The sequence below is a fragment of the Artibeus jamaicensis genome, unplaced genomic scaffold, assembly GCF_021234435.1.
Source record: "Artibeus jamaicensis isolate MK-2021 breed Jamaican fruit bat unplaced genomic scaffold, CSHL_Jam_final scaffold_369, whole genome shotgun sequence".
NCBI classification, from domain to species: Eukaryota; Metazoa; Chordata; class Mammalia; order Chiroptera; family Phyllostomidae; genus Artibeus; species Artibeus jamaicensis.
In genome coordinates, this window is record NW_026522042.1 from 9,402,882 (window position 1) to 9,424,562 (window position 21,681).

The 21,681-nt window shown below is 49.0% G+C and overlaps 2 protein-coding genes across 5 annotated transcripts in view; one reads left to right on the forward strand and one right to left on the reverse strand.

Moving 5' to 3' along the window:
- OSMR (oncostatin M receptor) overlaps positions 1–13,533 on the reverse strand; it is a 50,050-nt gene extending 36,517 nt beyond the window's left edge. Inside the window, exons 1-2 of the mRNA XM_053657290.1 lie at positions 13,311–13,533; positions 3,700–3,783 (exon numbers count right to left, since the gene is read on the reverse strand). Of these exons, the coding sequence (XP_053513265.1) occupies positions 3,700–3,772 (73 nt within the window). The 5' untranslated portion in view covers positions 3,773–3,783; positions 13,311–13,533. The remainder of the gene's footprint in view (positions 1–3,699; positions 3,784–13,310) is intronic.
- On the forward strand, positions 12,856–21,462 carry LOC128626167 (uncharacterized). Of its 4 annotated transcripts, none has more exons than XM_053657292.1 (4): positions 12,856–13,176; positions 15,196–16,279; positions 17,983–18,137; positions 19,818–21,462. In XM_053657292.1, the coding sequence occupies exons 2-4, from the start codon at positions 16,031–16,033 to the stop codon at positions 20,071–20,073; spliced, it is 660 nt and encodes a 219-aa protein (XP_053513267.1). In that variant the 5' UTR covers positions 12,856–13,176; positions 15,196–16,030; the 3' UTR covers positions 20,074–21,462. The 4 variants fall into 4 exon arrangements, 3 of the variants coding, with proteins under 3 accessions (XP_053513267.1, XP_053513266.1, XP_053513268.1); XM_053657291.1 differs by having other exon boundaries at positions 12,856–13,133; XR_008390096.1 differs by having other exon boundaries at positions 12,863–13,133; positions 15,196–15,517.
- Positions 21,463–21,681: the final 219 nt, after the last annotated feature.

Below are 21,681 nucleotides of genomic sequence, written 5' to 3' on the forward strand. Positions count from 1 at the left end.
GAACAAACAACACAGACAATAGACAATAATTAAATGGCATACATTAATTTAATAACTAAGCAATAAAGAACACTAGGAGACAATACAACTGGTTTGGAAATTTACAGCTGGAGAAAGAAGCAGGAACTTTTGCTATAAATTTCATACTTCTGGAAGTCGAAACTGAAAGTTATTTTTGGAAGTCAATATTTTTTGTTTAGTATATAGTTCTATAGTAGGGCATTACCCCACTGCAACAGAGCACAGAACTTCAGCAAAAAGGCACTGAACTCTGTGGATAAGATCAGCGCCAGCAACGTGTTGGGCATTCAGTGTGAGGTCAGATAATCATGACAGGTCCCTAGCTCCAGAGACATCTGTTGGAGAGACACAGCTGACTCATGAAATGGGCAGAGACTGCAAGTTCAGAGTGTTTAGTGGTGTGACGGAGCCTGAGAAAGAGGAGAGATTCGAACATGAACCAGACTCGCAGGGGTCAGCGGGCTGGGGAAACAGCCCAGAGTGTGGACGGGCCCTGATGGGGTGATTAAGTCCCTGCTAGTCCCTCGAGAGGAGAGAAGCACCCCTTCCCACTTAGGTGGAAGAAACGCCACACAGAGTCGAAAGGAACTGTGTGCTGCTGACTCGCTGGTTTTACTCGTTGGTCTGAGGGGGTCGGAAGAAACTGCGAATGGTGCCAAGGTATTGAAAGGATTAGGACGAAGACTGCTGAAGTCAGCTGGTGCCCGATGGCCATGGTATGGCGGGCATATTTTTCATCATTGTGGAGCCGGTGGCACCAGAGAAAGCGGGGTGCATGCAACATCACCCCACCTTTCCTAGCCCTCCTTCACTTTGCCTGTATGGTGGTTTGCTGCTGTTGGTCTCACTCTACGTTCAGTTTTCCAGAAGGACAGAGGTTAATGCTTATACATCTTTGAATGGACTCTTGTCCCCAGCACTTGGCACAACATCTTATCCATGGCACAGGATGATCTCAGACTACAGAGATCCAGGATCTCCATGAGGTCTTAAGTGCCCGACAAGCAACTCCTCACAAACACCTTGATGTGTCCTTCTGGGTGGCTGCTCCCTGTGGCTGCTGCTCCCTGTGGCTGCTTTCCGAAGCCCCAGTGCGAGCACTGATCACAGATGACTATACTCCTCCGTTGTGTGTCTGTCTCGCATAGACTGTGAGCTAAACCAGGGTGAGACTAAGACTTACTCATCTCAGTGAAACCAGGACCAGTAACACACCTGTCACAGCTCAGACACTCAGTGACTGGTCACTGAATGAATGAGTTACCTACCAGTATCAACTTTATTCTGGAAACTCTAGAGAGCTACTGTCTGATGCATTAGACGAATGGTGAGCTCTGCACACTGACAAGCAGTGTTGGTGACTGTGCACTGACTCAGGTACTGGAGAGGCATCAGTCAGTTGGAATAATCTTGTTAGAAGCAACCTAGGACTTCCTTGGGCAACAGTGGGAAAGGCCAAGGTAAAAAGCCAGAGAGCAAAGGGATCTTAGAGGCTATCAAGCCCATTTGCATTATTTTTCAAATGAGGAAGTTGAGGTTAGAAAGAAGGAAGTGACTTTCCCAAAACCACATAACTAGACCAGAACCCAGGGTGCTTGGCCTTTGGCCCAGTGCTCTCTGCATGAGGCGGCTTTGGAGCACTGCCAGGTGGGAATCAGGCCGGGAACAGGCCGGTTCCGTCACAGGCCCTGCTCCCAGCCCAGCACCACCGAGGAAATAAACCATGGCCCGTTCATAAGGTGGGACACCGTGCAGCCATTAAACGTTATATTATTTCCAGAAGAACATTTCACATCAAAGGTAAAAACTGTCACGGTATGTTGTGTTAACCCTCTTAGTAAGTATATATTAAAGTATATCAACATGTATATATTAAAGTATATATACTTTATTAAGTATATATAGTATATTTTCCCAGTATATATACTTATGCTATAGATAATAAGTATACTTTATACTATATGCATTTTAATAAGTCTATATAGTTATCTGAAGTGTATATACTTTAACAAGTATATATATACACATATATACACACACACTTAGGTATAAATTCTCCCAGTATATATGGTGTAAGTTCACTTCTATAAAAAAGTTTACACACTCACATCTTTACCTCCATGTGCACCTACACACAAGAGATGGGAGGGAAACACACCCGGACTCTGCAGGGAGTCGTGACCTCTGGCTGAGGAAGATGCGAGCCCAGGGCCACCGAAGCAGCCGGGAGGAGCTCGGCACCTGGAATGGAGTCTCCCACTGAGCCTGGCTGGTGGTCCAGTGGGAGGACCACCAGTCTGCGTGGGGAGGTTTGGTAGGCACCTGTCAGACGCAGAAAACTGAGACAAGAAATCCAAGCAGTGCAGGTGAGGCCCCACACTGGAGACTTAGCAAAGCAGGCTGAGAAAGCCGGAGGCAGAAACAAAGACCCGTGAGAGGAAGACAGGTGAGTGCGGGTCGGATCTAAACACCAGGGGCTGAGAGGGGAGTGGCGGTCAGGCTGAGCACAGAGCCTGGGCAAGGGGAAGGCACACAGTAAACAGTCCGCAGGCCAGGCGGTGAGACTTCACTGGGGAAGGGCGCTGCCCGAAGCCTGGCCCAGTGAGTGCCTGGGATTGTCTGGGGGGTCGGGAGCTGGGACCACGGGCCCAGCGGGGTCAGGCTTAGATATCTGTACGGTAGCTGGAAGGAGGAAATACATGCTACTGGTGAGAAATTCCCACCGTTCAGCTCCAGATTAGGAGAGACACCAACAATCAAACCATCCTTTTAAAGAAACCATTAAAGTAGCATTTTCCACATACTCTGAAGCTGAAAGAACTCAACCCAGACCTAAAGGATATCAGACGGGAAATTAAGCTATTATGAGAACGAAATGTCCTTTTTCATGTCCAAATATCTTTTCACAGAGTTGTAAGGCAACGCTGGAAAAGGCTGTGGATGTTCCTCTCCAATGTCGTTTCAGGACTGCACAGCCGGGGCTGCGTGGATAACCACAGACAGCGCGCACCTGTGCTCGCTCCGTCTCGCCACAGAGCACAGAGAAAAGCAAACACAAAACCGGGGCAACAGACAGGACACAGCAACAGAAACTCTATAAACCAACAGAGACTCTCTGGTTCAAAGAACAGAGTACCTGTAAACACTTTAGAAGAATTGAAGTCCTATTGACTCTGTTTATATAGTTCATTTACTTCAAAGCACCCTCACAGGGGGAGTAGCTAAGCCACAAGTACTTTTTAAGAAATCCATACACAGCATTGCAGCACTTAGCAGTACCATCTTGTAGCTAACAGCCTCTCAGTAAACACAGCTGAGGGACATCACAGCTTGTTCTAACTCAGCAGCCAGCCCTGGGCTGCTTCACCCACGTCTCCCCAGCAAGACGCAGAAGCGATTCTCCCAGTCAAGGTCATTTTCAACACATCGACCTGGAGGTCCTACAGGGTTAGGTCTGCTCGCAAACGCCCCAGTCCCGGGAAGCTGGAGCCCTAGGGCAGCTTATTCAGATGGGCCGTCCAGCTCCAGGGGGCCAGGACTGAGGGAACCGCTGCTGCTCATCAATTCTGTGTAATTTCAGGAGAAAAAAAGGATTGTGCAACTTTTCTTCAGAGCCATCACTGACCTCATTTGTTTCCTTTCTGTGATTTTTTCCTTATTGCTCTTTCCACGACTCACCTTTGCCGCCGCCAGTTCTCAAGGACACCAGTGCCAGGAGGAATGTCGCTTGGAGGGCTGCCAAGGGAGCCATAGTTCCGTTTCCTGAAAAAGGTAAATGGCCCAGAAGGGACACCTCACTGAGTTTTAGCTCTGCGAGGGTTTCTTTGAGCCACCCGTGGTAGATAATGGCATTGAAGCTGCCCATTCTCTGTCCCCTGTATCCCCACCCCTTGTCCTGTGACTCTGGAGTGCCAACCCAATAGGAACTGCACGTGTCCCCCACTCTGCGTGACTGGCTTTGGCCACCATGAGGCCGAAGTGATGGCCTGCTGGCTTGGAGCCGACACCTAAGGAGACCTTGTGTGTTTTCGCTTGCTCTTTCGTGTTTCCGCCTTTGGCACGAAAAGAACATTTCTGGGCTGCGCCACTGGAGCCCCGAGGAGAGTGAGCCACGAGGAAGGTGGGGCTGAGTCACCCGGCTGGGGCACCCCGCTCCGCCGCACCCCAGCCAGGACCAGCTGATCACAGGGGAGCACGCGGTCAAGCTGTTCCTGCCTCTCGGGGTGTGTGGCAAGAGATGCCTGACCTTCCAGTGTCTTCAAATCAGGCAAAGGTGGGTAAAGAAAGGCGAAGCATGCAGCTAAATTTAAATATTAAAAACATATTGATTAGCAAGAGAACAGAGGCCAGTCTCAAAAGGGCTAAATCTGAATTAATGACCTACTGACTTATGGGGGTGGGGGGACTCATCCCCTCTCCCCTGTCTCCCTCATTAAAATCACAGCTGGGAAGAGGGAGCACCTCTACCTACAAATACGGTGCTTCATTGTTTGAAATAATTTCTCGTTCTCCTTGCCTTCAGAGAGGGTTTTAAACTGCAAGACCAAGAGGATCCCTGATTCGTCAAGTCCTTTGACCATGGGACAGTCTGAGGGCAGCAGAGTGAGCCTGGATGACCTCAAGAAGGTCAACGAGTTCCTAATTCAACAATCGATGTGTTAGACAGGGGAAGCTTCACTGTTTTGCTTCAAATTCTGGCTCATCAGAGAGAGAAGCAATCAAACAATTCAAGGTCAGAATTGGCCTCTGTCTAGCCACCTGGCTCTCATCTGTATCCTGGAAGTCAGTGAACCTGACTACCACTTCACACTGCCCACACTGTCTGCGTTTTCATGGTCTGTGCAGGTCAGAGAGAACAACCTCGGAGACAGGAAGGGGGTGATCCAAACCATCACTCACTCTGCCGTGGCCCCGCCTGCCTGCAGGTGAGTTGAGCCCAAGTGCAACGGATGCGGAAGTGTGCAAACGACAACTTTTGTTCATATTCTTTAAGCTCTGCTTTCTCCCACTTGTATTTGGCCAACAGCCCAGTCACACCTCTCTAAAATCTTTACTTACAACTTCACACTAGTTCCATGACAACTAGACATCCCTGTGGTGGTGGGGGATGGAGGGGCACTAATTCAAAAAAAAAGAAAGAAAAGAAAAAAAATCTACTTTCTGCTGGGAACCAAAGGAGAAGCAAAGGAAGACTGCCGCAGGGAAGGGTCTGGAGCTCACCGTGCAGCGAAAACACCTGTCCAGTCCTGGTCTAACTTCCTCACCTGAGGCAGGCAGGGTGCCACCATGGTGAGGAAATGTCAGGCCGCAAATTTAAAAGTGGGTCATTCCGGAGGTGACGCAGGCATGCAGCCTTATGCGCTCTTTATTTAAAAGCCCATTTAAAATGTTCCTAAAAATTTGGACTCATAGCAAATCAAATGTTTTTCGTGGTGCACAAAGTAAGTCGCAGGGGTAAAACTGAACGTCAGGAGCCACCTACCGCTCTGGGTAACCAGAAATTAAAGAGGAAGGTCGTCACGCAGCACAGCTGAGTTGTGCTGAGTACGACGCAGGGCGCGCTTCCCTGATCCGGGCGTCACAGGAAAGCCAAGGGGAGCCACTGGGACAGTCCTTCCGGAGGCCTGCTCCGCCCCACTCACTCACACACATTGGCTTCGAGCCTGAGGTCAGCGTCAGCCGGGCTCGCAGCCCGTGTGTGTGGATTTACTGCTTGTATTTCCGTGGGTTCTGACGCGCCCCATTTCACTCATGCGGGGCAGGTGGCCACCGGGACACAATGGGCCCTGCCTGCACCCCCGCAAAGTGGGTGTTCTTTCCCACGGTGTGCCTCGTAGAAGGACCGCCATGTCCAGCTGTTGCCTGGAAACCTTCTGGTGAAATCAATAAAGTTCACCCAGAACATGCAGAGTGAGCCTCAGCAGCCGGGGACACGCGTGGAGCCCCCTCCGGGAAACGCCACAGGAGCAGGTTCCCGGACAGCTCGTTGGCTCGCGCTGTGCAGGGGAAGCCCAGAGCTGGGCTGCTGGTCAGCCCCACGGGACTGACTGCGCGACCCACGTGGTCCCCCCGCCACACCTCACACATGAACCCCTGAGTTCTGGAGTCCGAGCGCTCTGGGGTGCGACCCTGACTCACACAGTGCAAAGCCTGGAGGTGAGCGAGCAACCCGTGCAAAGATCCTGGGGTGAGAGAAGGCTGGGGGGGGTGGGGAGTCGAGGAGGAAGAGCCCGGGGCCTGGTGTGAGCAAGGAGGCGAGGGACTGGGGGGGGGGGGGGGCGGTGCACGCAGGGGGAGGGGGGCGCAAACGGGAGGCAGGGTTCTGAAGTGTGGCTTCTACCTGGGAAAGGAGGCAGCCACACTTAACGTGGAGCAGAGGAGCGGGAATAGGGAGGACCCAGGAATGAGAAGAGGCTGCAGGGATCATGATGGCGGCTCAGACCAGGGCGGTGCCAGGAGCGGGGACCTTCCAGGGGGACTCACAGACAGTCTGGCAGGGCGGGGAGTCGTGGCAAAGCAAGACGTGTGGACGGCTCTGAGTTTCGGCTGAGCCCTCCCACTGAGGACTGGAATTGCCTTCGACAGAGAAGCCGGAGCACAGAGGAAGTGGGCTGTATCAGGGCTCGATTTGCCTTGTGTTAAAACTAAGGTGAAGATATCGAGGAACAAGCCGGATACATGGTAGGGAGTTCGTGGGAGGGGTCCTGGCCTGGGCGTGAATTCAGCCGCGGCCTAGTGTCGAGAGGAGGAGGACAGACAGAGAAGAGGGAACCCAGCACAGGGCTCCCGGGCTCCCCCCACCCTGCTCTACCCTCCTCAGGCAGCGGGGAAACCAGAAAACAGAAGCAGGCCTGGCTTTCCTGCGCCAGCTCAAGGGCAAGGACTGCGTGTTGGGGTGGCTGGAGGGCCCCTTCAGGCGTCAGGGTGACACCTGCTCCCCACCTGCCCCCCACCCCCGTATGCCTGGCAGGCAGGTCTCCAAAGCCCAGCGTCTGGAATGGAAAGGCCCCCAGCCCTCTCGGTCCTTCCACAGGCCCTTCCTGTCTCCCCGCAGCTGTCAGTGAGCAGTGCTGCCACTTCTGATGTCCAGTAAGGGAAGAAAGTCAGGGGAAGCGCAAAGTAGCAGAATTCAGAAAGGAAAAACACTTTCCTGCCGGATCCTCACTCCTTAGTCCTTTCCCCCAATCTGTTCTTTGTTTCACTCTATTCTTCAGATCTCCATCAGCCCCAACTAGACTATGAGTGGCTTGGATCTTGTCCCCCACGGTCTGTCATAGGCCCAGAACATATTTGCTACCCAGTAAATATCTGGCAAATAAATAGGAAGGTGTAGCAGTTTTCTCTCTTTGCTTTCAATTTTAATGAAAGCAGATTCTTTTTTAGGCCCCTCTGCTTTTCCTGTGACCCACTGTTGCCTAATTCATAGTCTTTTGTTGACACCCCCTCTCTAGGGGGAAACAGGGAGGGAAGAAAAGAAAAACTACGCACCCATTTTGTAGAAAGAACTCCTTCAACTCTTGTCTGCAGAATGAAGAGGCCTTTGACTACGAGTGTAAATACCGCGTGTGTGATAAAACACTGCTTTTGAAAAGGGTGTCAGTCTGCCCTTCCTTACCAGCACTTCTTGTTCTGTCTTTACTGAAATCTTTATTCCTGGGAAGTTACCCCACTGCAAATAATCGCTGTGAGGAGCAGTGTGATCAGTGGTTTGCTTCCTGAGAACGTGGGCGTGTTGCTGAGCTCTCCAAACTGGCTGCGTGCCTGAGAATGGCGTGGGCAGACAGCCTTTGGAAGAAAGAGGCTGTTCACACAGGACGAGGTGCTGGAACGTGTGCCTGGAGAGAGAAGCCACAGCGGCCACCTGTGCAGTGTGTCTGAGCGCGGTGTGAGAGCCAGAGCAATAGTAACAGAGACTGCCGCCCTGATTACGTACTTTAAATGTTTAATGCTGTAACTGGACCAACAACAAATAGCAACAGTTTCCATATTCAGGGCAAAGGGTTACCATTCCTACCGTGTAAGGAGCCCTTAGAAACCAGTAAGAAAAACACAAGCAACCCTGCAGACAGGCTTGCCAGTAACATGAATATGTAATGCATAAAAAAGAAGGAAATAGTAACAGCCAAAAGAGAAGAACTAACACCTGGATGCTGTCACTGATAATTAAATAATGCAAGTTAAAACAGTAATTGTGCAAGTCCCCCTGTGTGTCTGTGTGGTGTCCTATTGCAAAGCCTAAAAAGGTCTTCAGATCCAGCGTTGGTACGAGTTTGAAGAAGAAGGCCTTGTTACTCACGGGTGGTCAAAAAGTACAAACTTCAAATCACTGATTTGGCACTATTAACACTTCAGTATTTACGACCACTGATTCAGAAATATTATTGCTGGAATTTTGTCCTACAGGTCATGTGTGTGTGTGGTCTTCATGTGTATATAAAAAAATACATTTTTAAAGAATGGACATTGTGATGTTTAGGTTGAGAAAAAAGCAAAAAAAAAAAAAAAAGACCTAAGTATCTATGCCAAAAAAACTAGAAAATATAACTATGCTGCATTTTTACAAAGGAGTACTACGCAACGGTTAAAAAGAATGAGATAATGTATGAACTGACATGGAAGAGTCCGAAACATATTGAATGGAAAAGCACATTTCAGAACAGTGTGCACAGAAAGCCACCTCTGGGAGAGAAGTGTGGGGACATTGCTGCTGCTCCCGAGGTCGTCCTTCGTGGGAACCGCCTGCGGGAGCCTCACTGACTCGGCCCCCAGGCCGCATGGCTGGGCTACCTGCACTTTCACAGCCACGCCCACAGTCCCACCACCTGCTTCCACCAGATGCTTCCAGTCCAGCCAAGTCTGTTCTGCCCAACATGCGACTCCTCTGACCGGTGACCTCTGACCAAAGATTTCAGGTCTAAGATTAGAACTTGGTATTACACTCAGTGCTCTCACTAACTCTCTTTCCTTAAAAGAGAGAAAGAGAGAAAGAAAACAATCATAATTCTTTACCATATAATATTAAAAGAAAGCAATTTCAATTCCTGTCAATCACATTTATCCTCATAGGGAATTATTCTATGGCCACCAGAATAATTTTAAATATCAATGAAAGACTATAAACTCAAAGAGTGGACAAAAGACCAATGGCACTGACATTTCCCATGAGCCTATGAGAAATGCGAAACATCAGGTCACATCTCAGGCCTCCTGGATAAAAGTCTGCATTTAAACAAGCTCCCCAAAGTGACTCACATGCACACTGAAGTCTGAGAAACACTGCTATCTACATTCAGTATTTAGACATGTGTTTGTCTCCTAGGACACGGTCAACCTCCCATATAATGACAAGTGTTTACTCCTGCCTTCTGTGGTGATCATGGCAGCTGGCACAGATCAGAGGCCAACCTCCTGTCAGGCGCTTGGCTGAGTGATTTACATGCATTTATTCTCACAATTGCACTATTAAGGAGATTCTATCTTTATCTCCACACACAGTCAAGGAAATCAAGGCTAACAAAGGTTAAAAGGAATTTTGGCAGAGGTTGGCATAATTAACGTGGAACTTGAAACCAGGAAAGCCGCTCCCCCAAGGACAGCGCCGGCCCCCACCTCGCACCACTTCCTGCCTGGTTGGAGCAAGTACTGGAATGCACGTTAAGGATAAAAAGATTGCTAACAGCGATAGACCCAAGGAAATCTTCAGAAACATTTCAACGGGATTTTATTACACTTGGCAAGCTATTTATGAAGTTTGCATGAAAGAGAAATAGTACAAGAATCATTTCTAAATTTTATTAAAATACAAATACTTGCTAATAGATACAAAAATACTATAAAGCTATAGCATTTAACACAGGGAGGTACTGGCATAAAAAGAGACAAAAATGCTCAGTGAAACAGAATAAAGTTCTGAAACAGGCCCTTGTATAAGTAGAAATTTATTTTACTATAAAAACAGGATTTCAAGTGAGTGGGGAAAAAAATGGATGATTAAATAAAACTGTCAGGTTAACTCTAGAAAAAATGTTAATCCTTGTTTTTCACCTTACGCAATAGTATGATATTTTAAAGAACCAAATGTAAAAAACAAATTCTGTATGAGGGAAACAAGATAATTTTTAAATGATTTTTAGGTTAAAAAAAAAAAGACCTTTCTAAACCAAACAAATAAAGAACAGAAATCATGAGATTGCAGAGTGGATGACATAGACATTTTCTGTGCAGCAAAAGGTAATTAGAAATAAAAGTGTCATGAATAGGTGAGCAGAATGTAGCATATTACACACAAGAAAATTCTGATACCTGGATGAGCCTTCAGGACATTTTGCTAAGTGAAACAAATCAGTCACAGGAAAGACTAATTCGTGCATGAGGGAGGAGTAGCCGGGTTCATAGAGGCAGGAAATAAAATGGTTGTCGCGGGGGCCGGGGTGGTGTTGGGGGGTCGCTGTTTGATGGGCCCAGAGACTCAGTTTGGCAAGGTGAAAAGGATTCTGGGAAAGGGTGGTGGTGAAGGCCGCACAGCCCTAGTTGACCAGATTTGAAATGTTAAATTGAAAAAATAGCAGCTGATATCAGGAAGAACAAAGAAGACAGCTTCTCCTGCACCGACTGTGAATTAGCACCTGCTGGGGGGGGCAGTGGTGCAATTTGAAGGGTTGTATCTATTAAGTTGAAAAACAAACAAACCCTTTGATGCAAGAACATCTTAGGAATCTATTCTCCAGAAATACTCAGGCACGAAGGTGAACGCACAATCTTCCCTGAAGCCCTGTTGCTAATGCAGAATAACTTAAAATGCCCCAAGCGTCCATTAGTAAGGGAAAGGATGGGTCGAGCGCACTTCTATTTTAGAATGAAAGGTAGCCATTACCAAAAAGAGGCCCTTACAGACCGGGAAAATCTCTAAGCCTTGGGAATGACAAAGTAAGCTGCACAATGTATAGCAGCATCTCATTTACATATGTTACAACGCATGTATCTATACTGTTACGCCAATGTATAGAAGAGACAAGAGTCTCGGAATGATTTCACCAAACCTGGCCGCCCTCTTCTGCCTGCGAGTAGGAAAGATGACCGCACTGTCGCAACTCAGCCCACGTGCCTTTCTGTCGATCGAGAGTGTGCGCGGTTATTACTTGTACGATTTTAAAACTATGAAAACAAAACAGAGGCCTTGGAGTAAACAAATGCTGAAAACCGACTGAACTAAAGTGAGAAAGGAGGGAAGCTGTGAGGCCCAAGACGCAGCTCTGGGGAAGGACGGCGGGCTTTCTGCAGCTACCAGGAGGCCTGCTCAAAGGCCGGGCCCTGCTCACCGGGTTCTATTTGTTTATGTTTCCCGTTTCGTTTACTTCTTTTCACAGTCGAGGAGGCCCCCTCCCCCGCCCCGTCCCCCACCTAGAAGGAGGGCCGGGCTCCGGTAGAGGGGCCAGACTGCACTCGCGAAGATTTGCCCCGGTTCACGCGAGGAGAGCTCGCTGCTTCCTCTCCTCGGTCCCGCGGCCGCTCGGCCCTTCTTCACAACCGCAACGCATCTTTTCCTGCTCTGGTTCCATGTCAGGACAGGAGGGTCCCGAGGGCATCGGAGACTCCGGGGCGCGTCCGCGCAGCCCGCCCTTTCGGGTTACAGAGAAGGGACCCGGTGTGTGAGGGAGTGTTCTCAGACCCTTTGCTGAGACAACGGGGGCGGAACGGGGACCCAGACCAAAGTCAAGAGGAGGCGAGCCACAGCGCGACGGGGGTGGGCTCCCCGCGGCCGCGTTCTGACCGCTCCGGATGCCGCAGCCCAGCTGCCAGCGGAGACACCGACGGGGCGCGCCCTGCAGGTCCCCCATGGGCAGCCTAGGCTGGAGTCCAGGGCTTGGAAAGTTCCAGAAATGATTCGGAGGCACTGCTACATCTGCGAACCCCTGGCTACTAGGACCATTGGAAGCCCTACAGCCTCAAGGGCGTCTCAGCCCATTTAAACGCAATCTGGGAGAGAGACGAAGCTGGGCGACAATGAGTCCCCAACCCCAGGACCATCGCAAACGGTCCTAACTTTGAGGACAGCGTAGCGCTGATCAGCAAGCTCCAGAGTCCGACCTCGACTCGGCCACCTGCTAGCTGCGTGGGCGCACACAAGTAAGTCACTATCCACTCCGCTTCCTCGTGGATAAAACGAGCTAAACAAAACCAGCACCTACCTCATGGGTGGAGACTAAGTGAGCAAGCATATGCAAAATACTTCCCACAGTCGCTGGCCTGCAGCAAGTATGAACCATTACTATTTTGCAGACAAGGAAACTGAGGCTGAGGCCATGCATAACTTGACCCAAGTCCCAAGGTCAGTTTTAGGCTCCGGAGCAAGACCTACAGCTCTTTCCCTGTGGCCTCGTAAGCACACACCACGTTCGGTTCCTGCCTGTCCAGGGCTCGCGTCGCCCCTGCCTCTACTCCTGCTTGAGCAGGAGAATGCGGCTGCCCACAGAGGGCCCTCAAGCTCGTCCCTTCTCCAGCGGCCTGTCCCGGTGGCACCGTGCCTTTCTCCCTGCGGCAGGATGGGCGGATGCGCGGGCGGATAAAGGACTCTCAGGAAATGCATCTCTGATTCAGGAGCAAAAGGAAACCCTGGACTCGGAGATTTCAGGGCCGCCACAGCCGGCTGCACGGCCCTGGACAAGTCACTGGACCCCCACCCCCCACCCCGGACTGTCTATAAAACGGGGAAGGGGCGCGCACAAATGCGAGGCCCCTGCTGCCGGGCCCGCCAACGCGGAGCTGCCTCCGCGCGCGGCAGAAGAGGGGAACCAGGCGGCGCGTCCCAGGCGCCGGCCTCCCCGGGAAGCGCTCGCTCCACTTGCGCGGAGCACCTCCCACCGCCAGGTGTAAACTCGGACCCAGTGCGGCGCAGAGCGGCTGTCCGCGCAGTCCCTGCTGGGTCGGGGGACGTCTGGGGACGGTGACGAGCCCGTGCGGTGTGTCGGGTGGGAGGAGTTAGTGAACCCTGGGAAGTTCGGAAATGTTCCGACCACTGGAGGCAGCAGGAGTGGGACGGGGACGGAAACTCGGGCAGGACGCCTGGAGGCCGTGCGCTCCGGAGAAAGCCAGTCCTTCAGTGCGACGCCCAGGTGAGTCGGCCGGCGGCGCGGACCTTCCAAGACCCGTCTCCCGGTACATCAAAGCGAACGCGGGGCAGGGGCGGCGAGGCTGTCCGAGTCTCCCCAGCACCGCACCCCGTCCGCGGTCGGGAGATCCACCGAGGCCTCGGGGCGCGGGGGGGAGCAGGCAGCGGGGCCGGTACTCACCGCGCGGGCCGGGCCTGCTGGAGCCGGACGCGTCCTCCGCGGCGCGGGCGGCGGGTACGGACACCCGGGAGGCTGCCGGGCTCCCGGGCTATGAATCAGCCGGGACGGGCGCCGAGGGGCGGGAGTTACGGGAAAGCCGTGGGGAGGGCGGAGGGCGTAAGACTTTTGCAATTTCCCGTCTAGCTGCGCACTCTTGGCACCCCTGGGACGCGCAGGAATCCACCTCCTTATTCCCCGGGGAAGGGGTCGGTCCCGAGGGAGGACTGGGTGGGGCCCGGGACGGGCGGCCGTGCGGGGGCCGGTGGAGAAGGAAGTGGGAGAGGCCTGGGGAGGAAAGGTGGGGACTGCAACCTCCGAGCCCACGGGTGGGGCGCGGGGCGCCGGGGTGGGGGGGGGGGGCGACAGGCCTGCGAGGGTCGGGGAGCCAGCGGGGCCGCCTGTTGTCCCCACCTGGGCAGGACCCGCGGGCTTCGTTTGGTGTTCAGAGAAGTGATAGTGTTGGAGCAGATTCCTAGGCTCCTGGTCCTCGTTGCGTCTTGAAACTCCCTGCCAGCCTGCGTTTCACGAAGTTGTGGGTGCCGCTTCGAGGCTTATTTTTCCTCCGACAAGAGCTGTCGATCTCTGAGACACACATTTCAAATCCAGCACCTTTCAAATACAGATCTGCCCTCTCTTTATGGTCGGTTATATGATAGACGGTCAAGAGGCACATCGGCTTTGCAGCCGGTGTGGAACTCCGAACGCCAACGCTTCCTCGGCAGCTGGGACCCAGACAGGACAGCATCGGCGCCCGGGGTCGTGGCACTGCTCCTAGCCGGCTAAGCCTGTTCTTGGGGCTTGGGGACCCTGGCAAGTATCACAAATGGCAGGGACAGTGGTGGAAGGGGGGGGCAAGACTGATGGAGAACGATGGCCCCGAATCAATCATGCATCAGAAAGACTTCTTAAATTGGATGGCTCAAATTAAGGTCAGAATTACTCCAAACGCTACTTTTTTGTTTGACGGAACGTTTTGTTCCTCCCTAATGTCGTCTCAGGGAAAGACTTCCTTTTATGCCTGAACACACGCTTAATACCTGTGGTGCCACGAAGACTATTGTGCATAGTAAATATTTGATGATAATGAAGAAAAAGTACTTTTGTCTAAATAAATGTGTGCTCCTCGGCCACACCTCCCATTACTTCAAGAGTCGTAAAGGGTCCATTAGTTTAGCCATCTGCATGGATGAGGACACTGGCAAACCCGTCCCCACCGGCCAGAAAGGCTTTTTGACTACATTTCACTGAGAAAAAAAAGTGACTTTCTTCTTGGTGGAGTTCAGTAGGGTGTCTCCCAGAGCAGGTGAGATGCCAAAGAAAAATGTTGAGTGTGAACAGTTTCTACAAAGTGAATCTTAACTTACTTTGGTCTTCTATCACAATGAAGGTGAAAAAAAAAAAAATGCAGTGCTCTTGGTGTGAAGCCTCAGGGGTTCCCCCAGGGAAAAGAAACTGACCTCCAACCCCAGAGGCAGGCCACTCCAGACAAGTAAGAGCAGCTTTAGCAAGTGAGGGAACTCATGTATGAGAGCTGTCTGGCCGGCCAGGGGCATGCGCATTTCCACACCCTCCCACCAGGATCTAAAGAGGGTGTGTGGAGGTCCTAGTGGGCTCAGTGAAGTATTCCACCCAGCAGTTGGTCTCAGTAACACAGTCCCTCCTGAGACAGAGTCCTTTTAGGTGTCTCCTAAGGAAACAGGAAGGGGTGAGGAGCGTCTTATTGCCTAGGTCGGGGCCTGGGGTCAAGTGGGAATCCTGTCCTCTCACTGACCACTTCCAGCAGGTGCCCACATAAAATTCAGTTATCATGTGCACCATTCTCATTGCCTTTTATCCTTTTTTCTAGGGTCTAGTTGCTGTAGTACTTGTAAATTTGAGATCACACCCTTAGGATGGCGGGTTGAACAGCATCCTCCAAAAGTTCATGTCCACCCAGAACCTCAGCATGTGAGCCTTCTTGAGAAGCTCGTTTTTGCAGATTTAATCAAGTCAAGATAGGTCGCACTGGATGGATCCAATGACTGCTGTCCTCACGGGAAGAGGGCAGTTTGGACACAGACACGCAGGCAGAGTACCAGGAAGACACTCATGTGACTACCGCGGCAGGGATTGGCCTCACACCAAGGAACGCCAAGGATCGCTGGCCAGCTGCAGAAGTTAGGGGAGAGGTACGCAACACCCCCGCCCTCAGCCCTTAGGAAGGACTTCACCTGCCTTCACCTTGATTTCAGACAGTAGAACTCTAGAACTGAGAAATCAAGTTCCTGTAATTTTTAAGCCACTCAATTTGTGGTCATTTGTAACAGCATCTCTCGCAAGGTGTGCACATGACACATATTCTAAAGGTCACTTTTTAACAATTAGCTTGAAAACAGCTGAAATGCGAAAGATGAGTCCTGGCGGTGTGGCTCAGTGGAAACATGAAAAATACCAGCCTCTCACTGAGCTCAGGACTGAAGCCCTCTGATGTTCCCTCTTGCTTTCGATTTCAGTGGCACAGCTCTCCCCACGTTCCTCCATTTCTCTGGCTCTCTTCTCTGTCACCTGCTTGGGTTTCTTTTTCTCTACGAGTCCCTTAAGTGCTGGTGTGTCCCAGGACTCCATCCTTGACGTTCTTCTCTGAACGCGGTCTCCCAAATGACCACACGCGTGGTCCTGATTTCACAATCACTTGTGTACTGATGACCCTAGAATCTTCCTTTCCATTGCAATTATCTCATCTGAACCCCAGACCAACTTTGTACATCAAAGGCAGTAGGGCCAAGTACAAACTCATCACTTTCCCCCATCTGATTCTCTTATATCATGGGAACGACCCAACCTTTAATATGGACACCAAATCGAAAAGCCTGGGAATGATCCTTGATCCATCCTCCATCATCCTTCATCTTCCACGGGAAAGTCTCACGCATGTAACTGTCATATCACAGGTGAGGCTCAGTGGAATAGATCCCAACCCTGTCCAACTTCTCAGGGAAAAATCGTTCTAAAACTGTAATTGTAATGTTGGCTATAACATTATATTAACATAGATATGGGTACAAGTATACATACAGATGTAGATGTATGAAATCAGCTATTTAATTATGATTCTATTTGTTCATCTACTACATATATCTATAATCACATGTTTGGCAGATTTTGATAACCAAACTGACAGAGTGTGAAGGAACTGGGAGTTTTCTGAAGAATGTGGCTTCATCAAGTAGTAGATGGTGATTTACGATCACCCACAGGGATAAGAATTTTTGGGGGGGTGCGTATTATCGCATTTGATGTTTTAAAGATTCATTTTTAGGCCTTAAAGCATGCTGCTCTGATTATGACTGTTGGTGATACTGGCATTACTTCTAAGAAAACTTAATGAAATTAACATTATTTTGCATTGTGAAAAACTAAATAGGCCTTCTGAAACTTTTTAAGTCTAAAATATATCATAAAGCTTGATTAGTTAAGAGACATGTATCACTTCCAAATATCCCCTTTTCCCCAAAAAAGGGTGGAGGGAGCCAGCAATTGCATGGAACTTTCACATTTAGTGATTTTAGGGATTTCCTGTTATTACTTCATTATGAATTGATCCCCTTCCAATATCTGTAAAGTAAATTTAAATTAGGTATAACATCATCCTTAAGAGTTCTAAAGGACTTTCTTGCTTGAAGTAGATATTACTTGAAGATTAACTGATGGATTGATTTTACACATTTCTTCCTCTCCTAGATATTATAATTGTGTTCACACCTGCTTCCAGAAATTATTGGAAGCCAGACAATGGGGGAGAACTTTTTTGGATCTTTTATTGTTTTCCCCCCTGGGCTTTAGGGAGAATGTTGAATACATGTTTGTTTAGATAGTTGCTTTGACTCTCTTGGACGATGGTTATGGGAATTAATACATATGAATGCAGTAGTTAATGCTAAAAAGCAGAACATTAATACAGTGAGGGGGGAAGTACTTTGGGGAGGAATTAGATGGGAACTTTGGGGACTTTTGAAAACTGCTTGCTAAGTTTGATCGAAAATACGTATAGTTGTGTTTTCACTTGTTTATTGTTTATTTTTTATTGTATTTTTTCCATTACCACTTATACCCCTTATACTCCCCTCCCCCCACAATCACCACACTGTTGTCCATGCCCATGAGTCCTTTTTCCTTTTCGCTCAGTCCCTCTTGTATTTATATTTAAACAGCATCACTTACAGACAATGTGTAGTTGGGACCCTAAAAAGGTTACTCTGTAAATGTCTGCATTTTCGTGTGGGAGGAAGGGTTTAGTGCACTTGCCTGCAAGGCAACTATTGATATGGTTGAGTTTAGCCTCCCATTTTACTGTTAGTTTTCTGTTTTGTTTCCTCATTTTTAGTCTTCTACTTTTCCTTTTCTGCCTTCTTTTAATATATATATATATTTAGAATTCAATTTCAATTAGCCTTTTTTATTATTCTTCTTTGCAGGATTTTTGATATCTGCTCTATAAATTATAATATGCATCCTTAATTTTTACTGTTTACTTGTCTTTGAATTCCCCCTGAACTTCGTTCAAATGGCAAAAACAAATTTTATTTGAAGGAGTTACAGTAAGCTTCATCTTCATCTTTCTGACTCCATCTGTGCTTAAATTAATTTTATCTAGGTAAAACTGAACACTTCCCGAAGGCATTCACTTTCATCTGTAGCCTTGGTTTCCTACCTAGAACCTCTCTCCTCCCGTCCTAACACAGCAGCAACTACTCTGTCCATTACCGCGTACAATCAGAAGATGCTCAGTCACTCCAGGCTAATGTGCAGGTAATTTCCACACTTCTGAGGCGCTCTGTGGGGAACGAGCCAGGGGTGAATGTTTATTCACACTCCACGTGAAGCGACCAAGCTAAACTAGGATAAGATGAGACACCCAAGGAAGAGAGACATATTAAATCAATGTTACCAGAGCTAGTAGCAAAAATAATTGTAAGAACTTGTCCTCCTAGAATGTATTGAGGATGAAGGTGTAAATGTGTTTTAAAAGGTCACTCATAGACCATTTCTTTTGAAAACTCCCCTCCCCCTCCATTATTAGAAAAAAGAAGAATTTTTACTTGACTAAAAATTTAGGCTTGCAGACATTCGTATATGCAAACTCATAACACACACAGAGATGCTCCTTAGGAAACCATTATGGGCGAAATGATAGGAAAAAAGAGCATTGTAATAACAACAAACTAGTAACAAGCTAAGGATCTTCTAATGGAAGACTGAAAGCTTTTTATGATTCACAAAAATCAAAAGAAGGAAGATTCTTTGCTGTTATGGAAGTATGTCCAAGATATATAATTAAGTGACAGAAATAAGAACCAGAAATGTGTATCTGGTATGTTCACACATCTAGTTGCTAATATTTATGAGATACGTACATAAGCATGTTTTGCATCGGATTGTAAGCCAACTGCGGTTGTTCTCGAGGAGAATGAATATGTAAAAGTGGGGCTGGTGTGTAAGGAAGTCTTGCACTTTTCATTTTAGACTGCAGATTACTTTTTATCATGTGTTTTTCACTTTTAAAAAGTAATTTAAAAAATCAAAGAATGCATTACTTGATTCAGAAAGGACATCATTTGTTCTTTCATTTCTTTTTTTTTGTTGTTGTTGTTATGCGCAAGTTGTAATCAATTATAATCTCTCTAAGGACATGAAGGAACAAAATCAACTGCCTTTGGGAATGAGAACTGCGGGACTGAGGGGTCCAAGGGAGAGTCCCAACTCTCCTTTTGTACTTCTTGAATTTTTATCCACATGAATATAGGTATCAGTAGGTAGAAAAGGTAAAATACCTCCTCTGCCCCCATGATGAAGAACATGAGATCCTGATCTAAAGTGTGTGGGGGCCAAGCTTGTCAACTAGCAGGGTTCCTCTAGGGTGACAGACAGGCCTTGGGCTCCAGGTGTCTGCGAGATGCTGACTGTGCAGCAGCAGGCTGGGAGTGCCGGCTCCTGGCACCTGGTGAGTTCTAGAAGTTGGCTTCTGAGAGCCTGGGGAACTAGAGCCCCCAACCCACAGGGCCGGGTGGGGACACAGGCCCTCCCAGGGGAAGAGTGAGCCATTGTGCCGGGCAGTCCTTGGCCGGACAAGCTCAGCCTCTCGGGTCATCCTCCAGACCCTTCCGCTTATCTCTTACACATTTTTTTAAAGAATAACCTTCTGCAGAGAACAGAAAATCATACCAAAATATAAAAGAGAAAACAGCTATCTACTTATTTAAAATAGGGGGCAAACCCAAACTGGTATGTCTTACTTATTTTAGCAACATAACTGGCAAGACCCCAAGTGGTGGTATCCCCTGACACTAAGGGAAAGTCAGAAGCAACCTGCACAGGTCTTACCCGTGCTTACTTCTCAGGGCGTCGCCGGGCTGTGGGCAGGAGCACACAGGGGTCCGGGTTGCACTCGGGCCACAGTCTGATGCCGACTAGTGCTCTTTCCTCTTCCAGGCTGACACCAAGGGCAGAGGCTGCTTCCATGCTCCAGCCATGCCATCTGCCACACGTGGCTTCCAAGCGGCTACAGCAGCAGGAGAGATGGCAGGAGGATGACGTGGGTGGGTCTCAGGGCCAGGGCCTGTCACTGTCGCCCACACTGCATTGTCTGGAACTCCGTCTCCTGGTCCTAACCGAACTGCAAGGGAGGCTGGGAAATGGAAGCGCCCTGTGTGCCCAGAGAGGGGACACGAATAGCCTGGAGGCATGAGGGCATCGTTTGGGGAAGGAAGGAAGTTCGTTGATAAATTATGACAACCTTTTCAGTGGCATGTCATTCAGCTGTTGAAAATCAGGTTTCAAAGAGTATTTCACGACAGGAAAATGCCAATGATAAGTGAAAAAGCAAGACACAGAATCTTATGTTTCTAATTTCTGAAAAACACAACATTCCTATATGTGTGTGCTCATAAGGAAATAAAAATATGTTATTTGTGGTTATCTCTAAATGGTAGGGTTATAAGTCATTTTTATAATTTTGAAGAATTAGCTAACTTTATGCTTTTCAAAGAAATATGTCTAATCTGACCAGCAAATTCCTCAGATCATCTGAAACCAGAGCTGACACTTAAAAGTCCTCTGTAAGTTGTTACAGACTCTGAATATGAAGTTATGCTAGGAAGGATTTTTTTTCAAGCGGCACAATGCCACTCTCTGCTTCAGCGCTTACTTTTTCTCATGGCATGGATGCTCGACATGTCCCCTGCTGCCATGTTGTGGTCAAACCATGCGTTAGATCTATTCCTCCTGGAGGAGGAGCCAAGTCTGAAAGCTGTCTTTGTCCATGGCGTCCCAATGAAAGGGACACATTTGCTGGACAGAGCCAATAAGCACAGCAGGTCCGCCTTTCCCAGAGGTTTCAACCTACAGCAGGCAGCACGAACGTAAGGACAGGCTCAGTCCCACAACGGGAGAGGAGAGCACTGCACACAGCGGACACGTCCTCATGAGAAGACGTCCTCATGAGAAGACAGCCTCGGTGCTTGTGGGAGAGAACTCGGGCCGGGCCAGGGCGCTTAGATGGGCCAGGAGGAAAGGACTGCCCGGAAACCATCTTTCTTTTATACAGGGAGCCATCTTTCTTTTATACATATGGATTAAAATGCGTATCACTTATTAATGTCCACATTGGGCAGAGAGCACTGATGGGACAGGAACAGACAGAATGCAGGAGCTCATTACAAACACTTGCTCCGTATGTATTTTTAATCCATCTTTTCAGTGACGTTGACAAGACTGATCATGTCCAATGTTAACGAGGGCAGGGCTGCCCAGTTCATTCTCAAGTGCTCCTGATGCGAGTGTAAATTAGTCAGACTTTATATCAGCGTGGATGAAAAAGCGGCCACATGCTAAACCTGACGGGCTCTGGGGAGGCCAGCGTGGTGGGCCCTACACTCTCGGAGACCGAACATTAACCACAGGTGATGGCTTGAACATAAAAACTCCCTTCGGAAAGCTGGTCGTGGTGGGCGGTCACGTCCTAGGCCTGCAGCTTCCTTGACAAAGTCTCTCTCTACCGTGGGCGAGCCTGTCTATGGTCGTTTGCATCTAAGATAACACACCTATGAAATGTCAGAATCATCTTCTTTTCCAGATCCTCAGCACGGAGCGGAAACCACAGAGTCCTCCCTGCTGTCTCACCCCCCGAGTCCCATCTCTGGGTGCTGTAAGTGTTCATCGGTACCTACCCGGCACGCGCCAGTGGAAAAGAAGGATGGGTCTCTCCGTTTTACTTTTTATCCAGTCCCAGAGATGTCTCTGCTTTGCTTTCTCCTGCCTCCCTAATCTGTCACCAGTGGGTTTCAGGTAACCATCC

Coding starts and splice junctions, on each gene's coding strand:
- LOC128626167 (XM_053657292.1), top strand. CDS start 16,031: ATGACCCTAGAATCTTCCTTTCCATTGCAATTATCTCATCTGAACCCC. Junction 16,280..17,982: donor ATGTAACTGTCATATCACAG/GTGAGGCTCAGT, acceptor AATTTTATCTAG/GTAAAACTGAACACTTCCCG. Junction 18,138..19,817: donor CACTCCAGGCTAATGTGCAG/GTAATTTCCACA, acceptor TTCCTCTTCCAG/GCTGACACCAAGGGCAGAGG.